General features: G+C 29.8%; 2 protein-coding genes across 5 annotated transcripts; both read right to left on the bottom strand.

The window, feature by feature from the left end:
* Positions 1-318: 318 nt before the first annotated feature.
* LOC112637087 (peptidyl-prolyl cis-trans isomerase FKBP4-like) lies at positions 319-942 on the bottom strand. The gene has a single exon (XM_025405992.1). The coding sequence runs from the start codon at positions 940-942 to the stop codon at positions 319-321; it is 624 nt and encodes a 207-aa protein (XP_025261777.1).
* On the bottom strand, positions 905-11,425 carry LOC105255090 (E3 ubiquitin-protein ligase SIAH1). Of its 4 annotated transcripts, none has more exons than XM_011264168.3 (10): positions 10,563-11,422; positions 8,200-8,571; positions 7,878-8,117; positions 7,606-7,798; positions 2,958-3,123; positions 2,672-2,780; positions 2,256-2,570; positions 1,969-2,176; positions 1,781-1,886; positions 905-1,219 (listed from the first exon to the last, which is right to left on the bottom strand). In XM_011264168.3, the coding sequence occupies exons 2-10, from the start codon at positions 8,426-8,428 to the stop codon at positions 1,100-1,102; spliced, it is 1,686 nt and encodes a 561-aa protein (XP_011262470.1). In that variant the 5' UTR covers positions 8,429-8,571; positions 10,563-11,422; the 3' UTR covers positions 905-1,099. The 4 variants fall into 4 exon arrangements, with proteins under 4 accessions (XP_011262470.1, XP_011262472.1, XP_011262471.1 ...); XM_011264169.3 differs by lacking the exon at positions 905-1,219 and adding an exon at positions 1,350-1,678 and having other exon boundaries at positions 10,563-11,425; XM_011264170.3 differs by lacking the exons at positions 7,606-7,798; positions 7,878-8,117; positions 8,200-8,571; positions 10,563-11,422 and adding an exon at positions 3,411-3,646.
* Positions 11,426-11,830: the final 405 nt, after the last annotated feature.

Raw genomic sequence — 11,830 nt, 5'->3', positions numbered from 1 at the left:
ATTACCTCAATCAAAAATTTGTATCAAAAAATCTGTATCATAAAAAAAATCTTTAAGAGTGCATCACAGATACTTGTTGCACTTTTGTTTTTTAGCCATTGTATATTAATATTGTAATAAACATTATATAATTAACATTTTTCAGTTTGTTATTAATTTTTTTATGCCATACAAATACACTATTATATACTAGTAAAATATTAAAATAATTGTAATTGTGAATAGAAATAAGAAATTTGCATCTTTCTATTTATAAAATAAATGTATTTTATTTCAGAAATTAGCAAACAAATGTATACTTACAATATTTAAAATTTATTAATAAGTCTTAAACATTTTTCTCATCATATCATTGCTCTTCTGAATTGATTCCTGTAATCTAGTATTATAAATATTAAACTGTTCTTTTGCTGCATTATTATTAGGCTCCAAGATAAGTATTTCCTTCATATCTACTACAGCTCTTTCATTATTATTCATATTTCCATATGCCACCCCTCTTCTATATAAAGCCTTAACATTATTCTTATCCTTATACAATACTTTAGTACATAGAGTAATGGTATGTTTATAGTTTTTCCGACTCAAATGACACATAGCCATATTGTTGTACAGTGCAAGTCTCAGCTCATTAATACTGGATTCTAACTGCTTGTCTAAATCTAAGTCTGCTATTGGCTCCAATGTTATCAAGAGTTTGCAAGCCCTACTGAATTTGTAGAATGCATCTGTAATTCTTGAATCCTTAAACAATTCGACTCCTCTTTCTTTATATCTCAAAGCTATTTTGTACTTCTCTTCTGCAGTCCACTCCCAAATTGGTTTGTTACGCTCGCATTTAATCAATGTAATCTCAAATTTGACTATTATAAATTCACTATTATCTTCTGACTGTTTTGCAGGTATAGTGATGGTAACGAGACTCTTCTCAAGGATATTCATCATGCAAATTGCATTCTCAATCTTTCTATCAATTTCTGCGCTTGCTTCACCTATGATTAACGCTTTCTCCCCCTCGCCATCAAGAATGTCGGTATAATACTTTTCTCTCAAATCTTTATTTGATGCTCCAGTGACATTTAGCTTATCTATAAGAACGTTACACGTAGAGCGTTCTGTTGGTTTCTTGGTGTATACTGTCAGCTTTAGTACATTCTTCGTGATACTTTCGTCCGCCGATTTCCATTGCAACATTGTGATAATTTGTTAATGATCGATTCTGTAGATACATATAAAAACAATTTTATTAATTACCTACATAATTAGCATTAATTATTAATAATCGGCATAAAATAAATAAAACCTTAATACCATACTGTAATGCAAATTATATCTTTGACTTTGTTACGTTCTTGAAACGTGACTTACTATAATCAAAGAATAATCTGAGAACGGCCACATTGGCAGTTTTCTCATAAATATTAGAATTTTCTTAATTATGCGCAAGAATAACACGGTACTCTTAACCTTTCACTTTTGTAATTTATCTTGACAGCCACAAAAATGAGTCGCACAGATAGGACGCGGAAATGTTTGTCGCGATCCAAAAGCGATCTGATGGCCAATCAACTTGTCACCATCACTTTTCCGTAAGAGCGAAAGGTTGATTGGCTACCATGTCACATTGTTTTCTGCGCTTGCGCATCGAGCACACATTTCCGCTTCTCATAAACATTCACTTCAAAAAAATTATAAAAATAATTATATAATTAATTAAAAGTTTATATTATGCAAAATAAACAAAATAGGATTATAATACAACTGTATATCTTTATTGTACCCTTAATTGCATATCTAATTTTGTCCATCTTTCACTAACTTTCCATAACCATTTTCCCAGATTATCATTTTTGGCTTCGTCTGATACTTCTTTGATTTCGCAATTACTATAACAAATTTATAATATTAATGCCTATATTCATTATTTGCTACATTTATCATTTGTTAATCTCCTTTGATAATACTTACTCAAAATAACAGCCAGAAACATTTGCAAGACTTGTATCTAATGCTGCATACAAAATAGTTTGCGCTCCTTGAAAAGGAGCTCTAATAAACGGCCAAGCAAATGGTTTCAGAAATATTCGTGTGAAAAAGTTATTATATACAAACAAATGTCGCGTTATATTCGTATCCACTATACCAGGATGAACAGCATTCACAGTAACATTGGTTCCTGAATAATACAAAAATAAGAATTATATTTTAGCAAAACATTATAAAGTGATAAATTATGCAATTATTATCATTATTACCTTTCAATCTGTTTGCTAATTCTCTAGTGAAAAAAATTATGGCTAATTTACTTTGCGCATAAGCTTTGCCAGCATCATACTCTTTATCGCTATTTAAATCTGTCATATTTATTTGACCTCTACGATGAGCGGCACTTGAGACATTTACAATTCTAGATGGTGCAGATGCTTTTAAAACATCTAAAAATAAATTTGTGAGCAAGAAATGTCCTATATGATTGACTCCTAGCTGCATCTCAATCCCTTCCTTAGTATAACTCTTTGGACATCTCATTACACCAGCATTATTGATAAGTATATGAAGCTTATCAAATTCTGCAATACAAAAACATATGTAAATATTATATAGTAATTAAGTATATTATATAGTAAAAAATATTAGAAATTCGTAAATAAATATATTTGTGACTAATTACCTTTTTTAAACTGTTCGACAAATGTTCTAATGCTTTCTTGTGATGCTAAGTCACACTTTCTACAGTAAACATACTTGTTCCTTGTGTCAATTACGATAGATTGGCGTGCCTATGTACAAAAATGTGAAAATTATCATATTATACTTACACAAAACTGTTATAAAATGATTTCTAATAATGATAAAAAAACTACAACTATATAATGTCTTTCGTACACAAGAAAGAGATATATAAAGATTTTTTTGTATCTTACAGCTTTCACAAATATTAATGTCGACATAAATACCTCTTCACATTTTTTCATATCTCTGCATGCCATAATAACTTTTGCATCACGTTTGGCTAATTCTGAGGCTATCTCTCTTCCAATACCAGTATTAGCTCCTGTCACAATAACAATTTTGTTGTTTAAATTCTCTGTGCCCATGTATTTTGTACCACCCATATAATCTCTGCAATTTCAATATAATTACTTTTACCATTTATGTCATGAAATAACATTGCAGATACTGGTAAAATAATAATAAAAATTGTCATATAAAAATAAAGAAGAAAATGTAAATAGTTGTCATTATTTATGTCTTTCAGTTACATTATACTTATTTTGCCATATTCAAACATTCTACAACTGGATATAAGTGAATATAAAAAACTAACTAATTGTAATTATAGAGCTGTAAACAATATTATACTTTGTCAAATTTTTTTTAATATGTTGAATAGTTTCAAGCAACATTACTTTGTCAAATATGATACGCCGACAGTAGTTGCCGCCACGGAAGCGTAAAAAAAAGGTTTTGGAAGTGACCAACGCATTTTTTAGATTGATATGTGCAGCGGAGTTATGAATAATATAATAAACAATTTGGATTTATAAGGGCGTATAATATAACCAAAAAAAGTATAACTTGTGGAAGCAGGACACACGGCGCATCGACACGTGGTGTGTTCCAAAGCTAACCATACGCGCGCGAAAACATCATATGTAACATCATATGTAATTTTTCAGATCCTTATTATATCAATCTAATCTAATCAACAAATCTAATCAATCTTCACATCGAATAAAGATTAAAGGGAAAATCTTAATTTTTCTGAAATATACAAAAAATATACAAAATGTTACAGTTGTATGTGATCAAAATCTGATAAAAATAAGTTTATTGGATCAATCTTATTATATCAATCTATATTTTTTAAAAATTGTTTTATTTTGATTATAAATTTTAAAACTCGTGAATAAGAGAATACATGATAGAGATAGAGAAAGAAAGAGAGAGAGAGAGAGAAATATTGCATGTACTAAAAAAGTACTTATAAAAAAAATTTTATTTATACTTTACTTTATACATGGCTTGAACATTCTGTAGATTCTATAAATATGCATATATATAAGTATATACATTATATTTAAATAAAGCTATTCTCTCGACAGTACACTATATATTCTGTGGATACACGAGCACCTTAGGCTGTTTTATATGATACCGTGTAGAATATAAAGATTCATCATGAAAAGATCGGACTTTTATAGTGATTATTCATCTACACGATTTCATAATTGTACCATACAAATTGTCAAACAAGATAAACCTATTACACTCTCGATCACTTGAATTTACGATTTATTTGGGATATGTCATGCTTTTGCCAAATATGCTTGGTATAAATTATTTTTCGTATTGCAATTGCAATATACAGATCTCATATATAAAAAATTATTAATATCAATAAACATGATTCAATGTGTTGGAAAAATACTTTAAATATAAAATTTTTCATTATCCAAATACTAATGTAATGAATTTTAAAATACTTTGATATATTTCTCAAGTCTAATTTAAAAAAATTTTAAACTTTAAATGAAAAAGAGAAAATTACACAATAATATATAAATTTCACAGACATTGAAAAAAAATATGCTAAGAATCATCCAAGAATGAAATGCTAGTGAATTTATATCATTCAATCATATCATACAATAGCAAATTATCAAAACTTTTCACATCTTATATTCCATTAGCTAGCTCATTATGTTATTCCTTATTCACAAATTATAATAAAATTAAAACAACTTTTTTTGTTTGAGAATACTTGAACTACATATCAATATGTCAATATTACATAATTCGATAAATATAAATAAGATAAATGAAATAATATATAAAAAGAACATTCATGAAGAACCAAACAAAAGATGGATTTCTTATAATCAAGTTTAGTAAAATAGCAATGAAGCTCTCATGAATGCTAGAAAATAAATTACTACTTTGTTAAAGAATAAGAATTCTACTATCGTTAATCTTATCATATGTACACAATGCTTAACAATTGTGATGTTTTTTTTTTTTCAAATTATTAGATCACCCTTCCAGTACATGTGATCTAATAATTTGACGTTTATACTATAAAGAGAAAAATCACATCTAGCGTATATTTGTAATTCTCTTCAATCTTGTGTGATGATCTATATAGCATCCGTGTTCGTACTACTTTTATTATAAAGATCTTAGTATGACGATTCTCGAACGCAATGGTTCTTGCAATTTCGAGTGCAGAATTACACTTTACGCTAAAAATTGGGAAGATATTCCTACAATCTTGAATATAGAATAACAATTAACATCAAAATTAAAGAAACTCTCAACTTCCCTTTTTTTATTCATTTTTCTTTTCGATAACCGCCAAAAAACACTCGAACGCTTCTCATTTGTCTATTAAAATTAAACATTTGTTTTTTTTTTAATAGATGTGTGTAAATATAATTATATAAGCTTAATAATACATGCTAACCATGCTATACAGTGTGTATACACCATGCACTTGGTTCCCTTGAATTATTTCCAACATTGTGAATACATCAGTACGTTATGATTTATATTATTTATATTATTTATATCACATCATAAATTTTCGCGTTTTATTTACAATAACAGTGCTTCCGTTTATCTTTGCAAACTTCTTTTCTTGATTCATGATTGTTACAGGGCCTTAAACTGATCAATCTGAGTTGTTGATAGCGTTATTAATATCGTAGTAGTCTGACAAAATTATTTCAGCTCATATGAATCACTTAGCGAAAGTAAAACTTGTACATTTTTCGATCTATGAAAAATATATAATTGTTATAGAGACTTAGCCTACTATCATGTCATATAGTTATATTTCAGTCTAAATTGTCCTTTCAAAGAAAGTAATCTCTTTCCTGTAACTTCGTTTTCATAGTTTGTTTCACTGAATTTTTTTATGCAGTTTAGTTCAATGCTCTATCCTTAGTACAGATATTTCATTGCTTTTCAAAACTTATGTATGTTATGCAAAATAACAGCAGAAAGGAAGAAATTTGATGTATTTTAAAAAAGTATGAATCATAAAAATTTATAAAAAAGGTTTTACAATTGCAAGAAAATTCTAATGTGGTTTGATTGCTATATTTATAATAGCATTAAAAAGTAACTTATACACACAAAAAATATCCATTGCTAAGGATATCAATAAATATTAGATATGGTATAAAGCAATGTTTTTTTCTAATCATAAATAAAAAATAAATTTAATTTCATATTAAATATATTATGGTATAAATGTTTGTAAATATATCCCAACATATATATTATAAAATTCAAGCTAAAAAAATATACATGCCTTTTAAATTTTAATATAATTGCTTTAATCATTTTTAGTTTGTTAAATCTTGTTTACAAAAATTTTTCTATAATTGAACATTGCTTTTCACCATATTATTGCAATTCTAAAAATATTAGCATCTTGCAATATTCAGATTAAATCATAAAAAACCTGATCTGCCTTTCACTGCTTGCATATGAATCTTAAAAAGCATAATATTGTGTCTATAATAATAATAATATCGAATAATCAAATAATATGCAAAAGCTGATTCACATTATATGCAAGATACATATAAGAGCTTTGATAAAATGAAATAAAAAAATAAGAATTTTACAAACACAAAAGAAAGTAAACTTTATAAACGAAAAAATAAATAATAATATAAAACTACACATTAATGGCAAATAAACGCAATAATTGCATGACGAGATTCATATTGAATTTCTGAAATGCTATGCCCGGCAATGTTTGCATTCGTTATACCAAGTCTTGAAAAGTGTTAAAATACAAAAAAGATGTCAATAAAATTCAATAATGCATGCAGTATCTTACTGGAGAATTACAAATGAAAATTTGATACAAAATGAATAAGAGTAATATGATAATAGCGCGAATATCAGGTACTTTTTTTTGGAATTCGATATTATTATACTGCTTCAAAGCTTTAAAGTCACAGCATGAAATATATCGAAAGGATTGTTTATCATATTTGTTCTGTGAATGTCACACAAAAGTATACTTTAAAGCTTCTCAATGCCAATCCTGTACTGAGCATATGAACGCTGCATATCAATATACTTCAAACATCTCTGTATTGCTAATATTCACTGGTAACATAAGAAAAAAAAACTTTTAACTGTGCATAACGGGCAGTCTCACCTAAATATTTTTATCGCCTCAAATAATTCGAAAGACTGCTCGATATGTTTGCATAATTGTTTTGTTTTCTTTTTATACTGCTTTTTCTGGTTTTCCTCAGGCCATAGAAATTGTAACGTTAATTCCTAGATTTCCATTGTCAGCGAATAACTGAGCAATAGAGGTGTCAAATACAAGGCAGTCAGAATTTAAAATCGCGGACGATACACCCTCATGAATAGAGCGCGGCATCGCTTCCCACGTGAGACGCCTTCTATGACCGTTCAATTCTAGTCTGTTAAGCAGAGTAATTTAATTATAAAGTCACACAGCCTCTAATGTAAGATACGAAAATGTCAAAAAAATGTCAAATTTATTTAAAATTTTTTGAATTTTATTAAATTTTATATCATTAAATACAATAAATTATAATTATGTTTAATTACCTGTAAGCAAAGTTCTCTGCTTGTTTCCGTGAACCAATCAATTGTACAATTGCAAAAAACTGCTGATGTCCATCATATTTCTCTTGTTTCTCAAGCACTAACATAAAATGATGGCCAAAACAAGATTGCATCATCACCCAATCCACAGCTCCAGGAAGGTTAATATCAGTTGCCAAAAAGACAATGTCTTCTCCTAGAGAAAAATACACAAAGAATAATATGTAAGAAGTTATAAGAGAAAAGTACAGAGGCAAATGACAAAAATTTAATACCTTGTAATGTTGTAATACTTTTGTGGCTCATCATAAGATGCGACATTACTTGTTCCAACGATCCCTGCCATTTACAGGATGCACCTGGACAAGGACAACTATATGGACGGAACTCGCATGCATCCTCGTGATCTGCCTTCTCAGTATGCACCAGCGAAACTGTACAGCCACTAGTAGAATATTTACAAGGGAACATCACATTACTCGCCACTTTTTCCATAGCCAGATTACGAATGTTACCTGTGCGTTGTCAGATTATTTATGATTATTTACGATCCTAAAAATTTCAACAACAATTTCAGTAAAAGGAAAAGTTGCATACCTAGCGGACCCCTGCATGTGGGGCAACAGGAGAGTTTTGGTCGGCAATTTGTGCAAACGAGATGCCCGCTTTGACATTGTAAGATCGGTGGAAGCACGTAGTCGAAACAAACAGGGCACTCAAAGAGACTTGCCAAATCGGTGGAACTACTCAAAGCAGATACCGTCGACGCGGAGGTACTCGCTATCCCCCTGCCTCGCTTACCCGTGCTGATATTTAGCTGGGACATTATGTCTTTTAGGTTATGTATCGAAGTTTGCCAGTCTGATTCAGATCACTCGGACGACAGTTTTTGTTTGTTTCTTGCGCTCTTCGATGCGTCTCAGCAATCGTGACGCATTTTTGTTGTATGTGCAATTAATTGATACATTTCTGAAAAATTATGCAATATTTATATATAATAAATAACTCGGATTACATTGATTGAAAAAAAATATTTTAAGTCTCAAGTATTCGCGTTCTAGATACAAAGTAATGTATGTACACGTGTTTTTCCCCTCCTTCGACAGATAGAGAAGTGTTCTCTTTTCTTTTTCTATTAACATATATGTATACATATTTCTCTTCTTCCTACGACACATTTTTTCCCATAATTACAAATTTTTATCATTAAATATCTCTTTCTTATGTATATGTAAAAAAGAAATGATATATCTAAGGCCATCTGTTTTGATTTTCACGGGACAGTCGAGAGTTCAGTTATTCTGTCCCGATTTGTTCTGAATTATAAAAAATATATCTCTATACTCTATATGAATGAATGTTTAGATTGACGATAAAAACCGAAAAATATATATTTATTGTTATTAAAACTAAAACGGTTATTTTTATCGTTAACGTTTATTATATATGAAACTTATAAAATGTTTATTTTTATTGTATATAGATTATATTTATTTAAACAAATTTTTTATCTCCCCCTCTTTTGATCACTCGCCCCAAATTTTAGTCACCTTAATTATATCTTAAAAGAGTTTTAAGACACATTGTAATTTTTTTGAGAAAATAATACAAAGAAAAAATATATGAAATTGATGTAGTGAATATTTAAGAGTCAACGACTTCTTTATAAAATTGTTAATAACTTTTAGATACCATTCATTAAAGCGATTAATAATAGTCATATATAATAATTCTTAAAAGAAAATCGATTTAATAATTATAAAATTAAATGTCATAGGAATCAGCTAATATTGATAATTTCGACTGTTACTGTAACTTTGTTAGATTTCACTGTTCTACCGAAAATAATTACATTTTTGATAAAATATTTTCCTATCAAAATATTTCCTGTCTTTCCAGTACTACAAGTATTTCGATTATCATTTAAATTATGCAATTATGTCACTTCAATGATTACTATACTTTCGAAGCTAACAAAGTTTCAACACAAAATAAATATTGGGCATAACTTATTACTTCTTAATTACAAATATATATTTGACGATATCCAATGATATATATATATATATATATATATATATATATATATATATATATGTGCATGTATGTACGTATACATATATGTATCTAGACTGCAAACAATAACGATAATATACATTTTCACCCATTATGCAATAATGTATGGATAAAACTGCTCGACTGTAATATACACGTTGTTTACTCAACGCATCGCAAAAATTTGCTGACACGTTAGAATCTCGTAGGTGATTAGCAATTCGAATTCACTCTTTTGCAAAGATCCACGCATAGATCGAGATTACCTTTACATAGATATTTTATACTACGATATTCGGTTGTTATTCCAATTTTTAATAATTTTTTAATCAATACTTATAAATTTTAAAGAAATAAGTTATGGATAAAATTATTTTAACAATGTATTATCTTGTTTGAAGAAGTTTTCGGAGTATCAAAAAAAAGTTGTAAATATATTAAAGTTTCTTTTTCAAAGAGGGATAAAAGTAGCTAATTTATTGACAAATTTATATTTCTTGAAAAAGAAATAAAACGTTACAATTTTCAATCTTCTTAAATAACTATCATCTTTTCGATGATTAATAATAAGTTATTAAGACTTTTTCTTAGAAAATACAATCATAATTCAACATTTTCTCGTATTATAATTATTGCCTTTTTAATGGCTCAACACATTATTATGATTAAGACCGACATAAATTCACCAAGTTAAATTCCTCCGATGTTATGCGTGTTAAAGGAAAATTTTACCCAAGTTACTTTTTATCACTACACAAATAGAAATAGAAATTATATCCATAGTGTCGAAGTTAAAGCTTAGCGAACTTATATACATTTTATGTTCTTACTTTTTCCTTCCATTCTTCTATGAATGGCTGTCCCTTTCAGGACACAGTACTGTACATGTTAAAACTACTACTTACCCAGGCGCATAATGCAGGCTTATATAAAGATGTATATAGGTAAGATCGTCGCGTTCATCGCCGGGACAGATGAAACACGGTTGTGGCCTTCCGTGTGATCGGGCGGCCGACTTGGTAATCGAGAGAAGGCACTTCTTGCAGATGACAATGATTAGGACTATGAAGAGGAACGCAGGTAGTCGCAGGTGACTCGACAAGGCGGTCCAGATCCGTTGTTGTGCGAGATCCCGTCGACGATGTTGCGTGACGACGCATCGATGTGATCGGGATGTTACAACGATACCAACGCGAGAGAGAATGTTTTCCTCGGACTAGCAGAGGGGGGGTTGGGAGAGAAAGATGATGAGGAGGAGGAGGAAGAGGAGGAGGGCTACATCGCGAATCCCTGCAGCCGTCGAAGCAACCTGACTGATCGCAACGGCATCCGTGCCGATTCTGGGTGAGGCATCGCTGCGTAACACTTGGACACGCTGTCGCTCGCTCGCTCTCTCTCTCTCTCTGGCTCTCTTTTTCGTTTTAGGTGTTTCAGATTGCTCGATTCCTGTGTAACGCGAAACGCGCGAGAAGCCGCAGCTGAAGCTGGAATCGTACGCTACCGAATCACTCGGGCCACTGTACCTTGCGTGACTGTATGCTTCGAGGATGCCATGCTAAGAGCTGAGAACATTCAAAAGGCATTCAGCACCATCTGTTGAGAAAAAGATAACCAACATTAATCAGGATTTTCTCTTTGACGATATCGCTATTAATTGGATCATTATTGTAGATAATAGTAAAATGTTATAATCATGTAAAATTAGGATGATGCAAAAGTTTGTTCGTTAGGTCTATTTGAAGACGAATTTACATAGTCTTTACAAGTATTTTTCTTTTCTTAGGAAGACATCTTGGGCTCGATTTTAAATTTAACATAGAAACAGACATAAAGTTTTTGCATCAACCTTGTATAAAATCTATGTATAAAATGCATATATATATAACATATATATATACATACATATACATATATACACACGCACATATATATATATACACACATATGTATATATTACATAAATATGCTATATATAATATCACAATAAATATTTGAAATAATTGGCATTTATTTTTGCTATAATTAAAATATACACTGTGTCATGGGTGAAACAGGCGAATAGTAATTAATAGTAACAAAATATCTGTATCGTTTCCTTTAATTTTTCATTTTCTCTCTTTTTCTCTTCCTTTTGTATTCCATATATATCTTCACACGCAAAAATGGTATACAT

Source organism: Camponotus floridanus, unplaced genomic scaffold (genome assembly GCF_003227725.1).
Source record: "Camponotus floridanus strain SB8 unplaced genomic scaffold, Cflo_v7.5 scaffold13, whole genome shotgun sequence".
Classification (NCBI taxonomy): Eukaryota; Metazoa; Arthropoda; class Insecta; order Hymenoptera; family Formicidae; genus Camponotus; species Camponotus floridanus.
The sequence above is the reverse complement of the archived record's forward strand: the minus strand, read 5'-3'. Positions and strand labels throughout refer to the sequence as shown.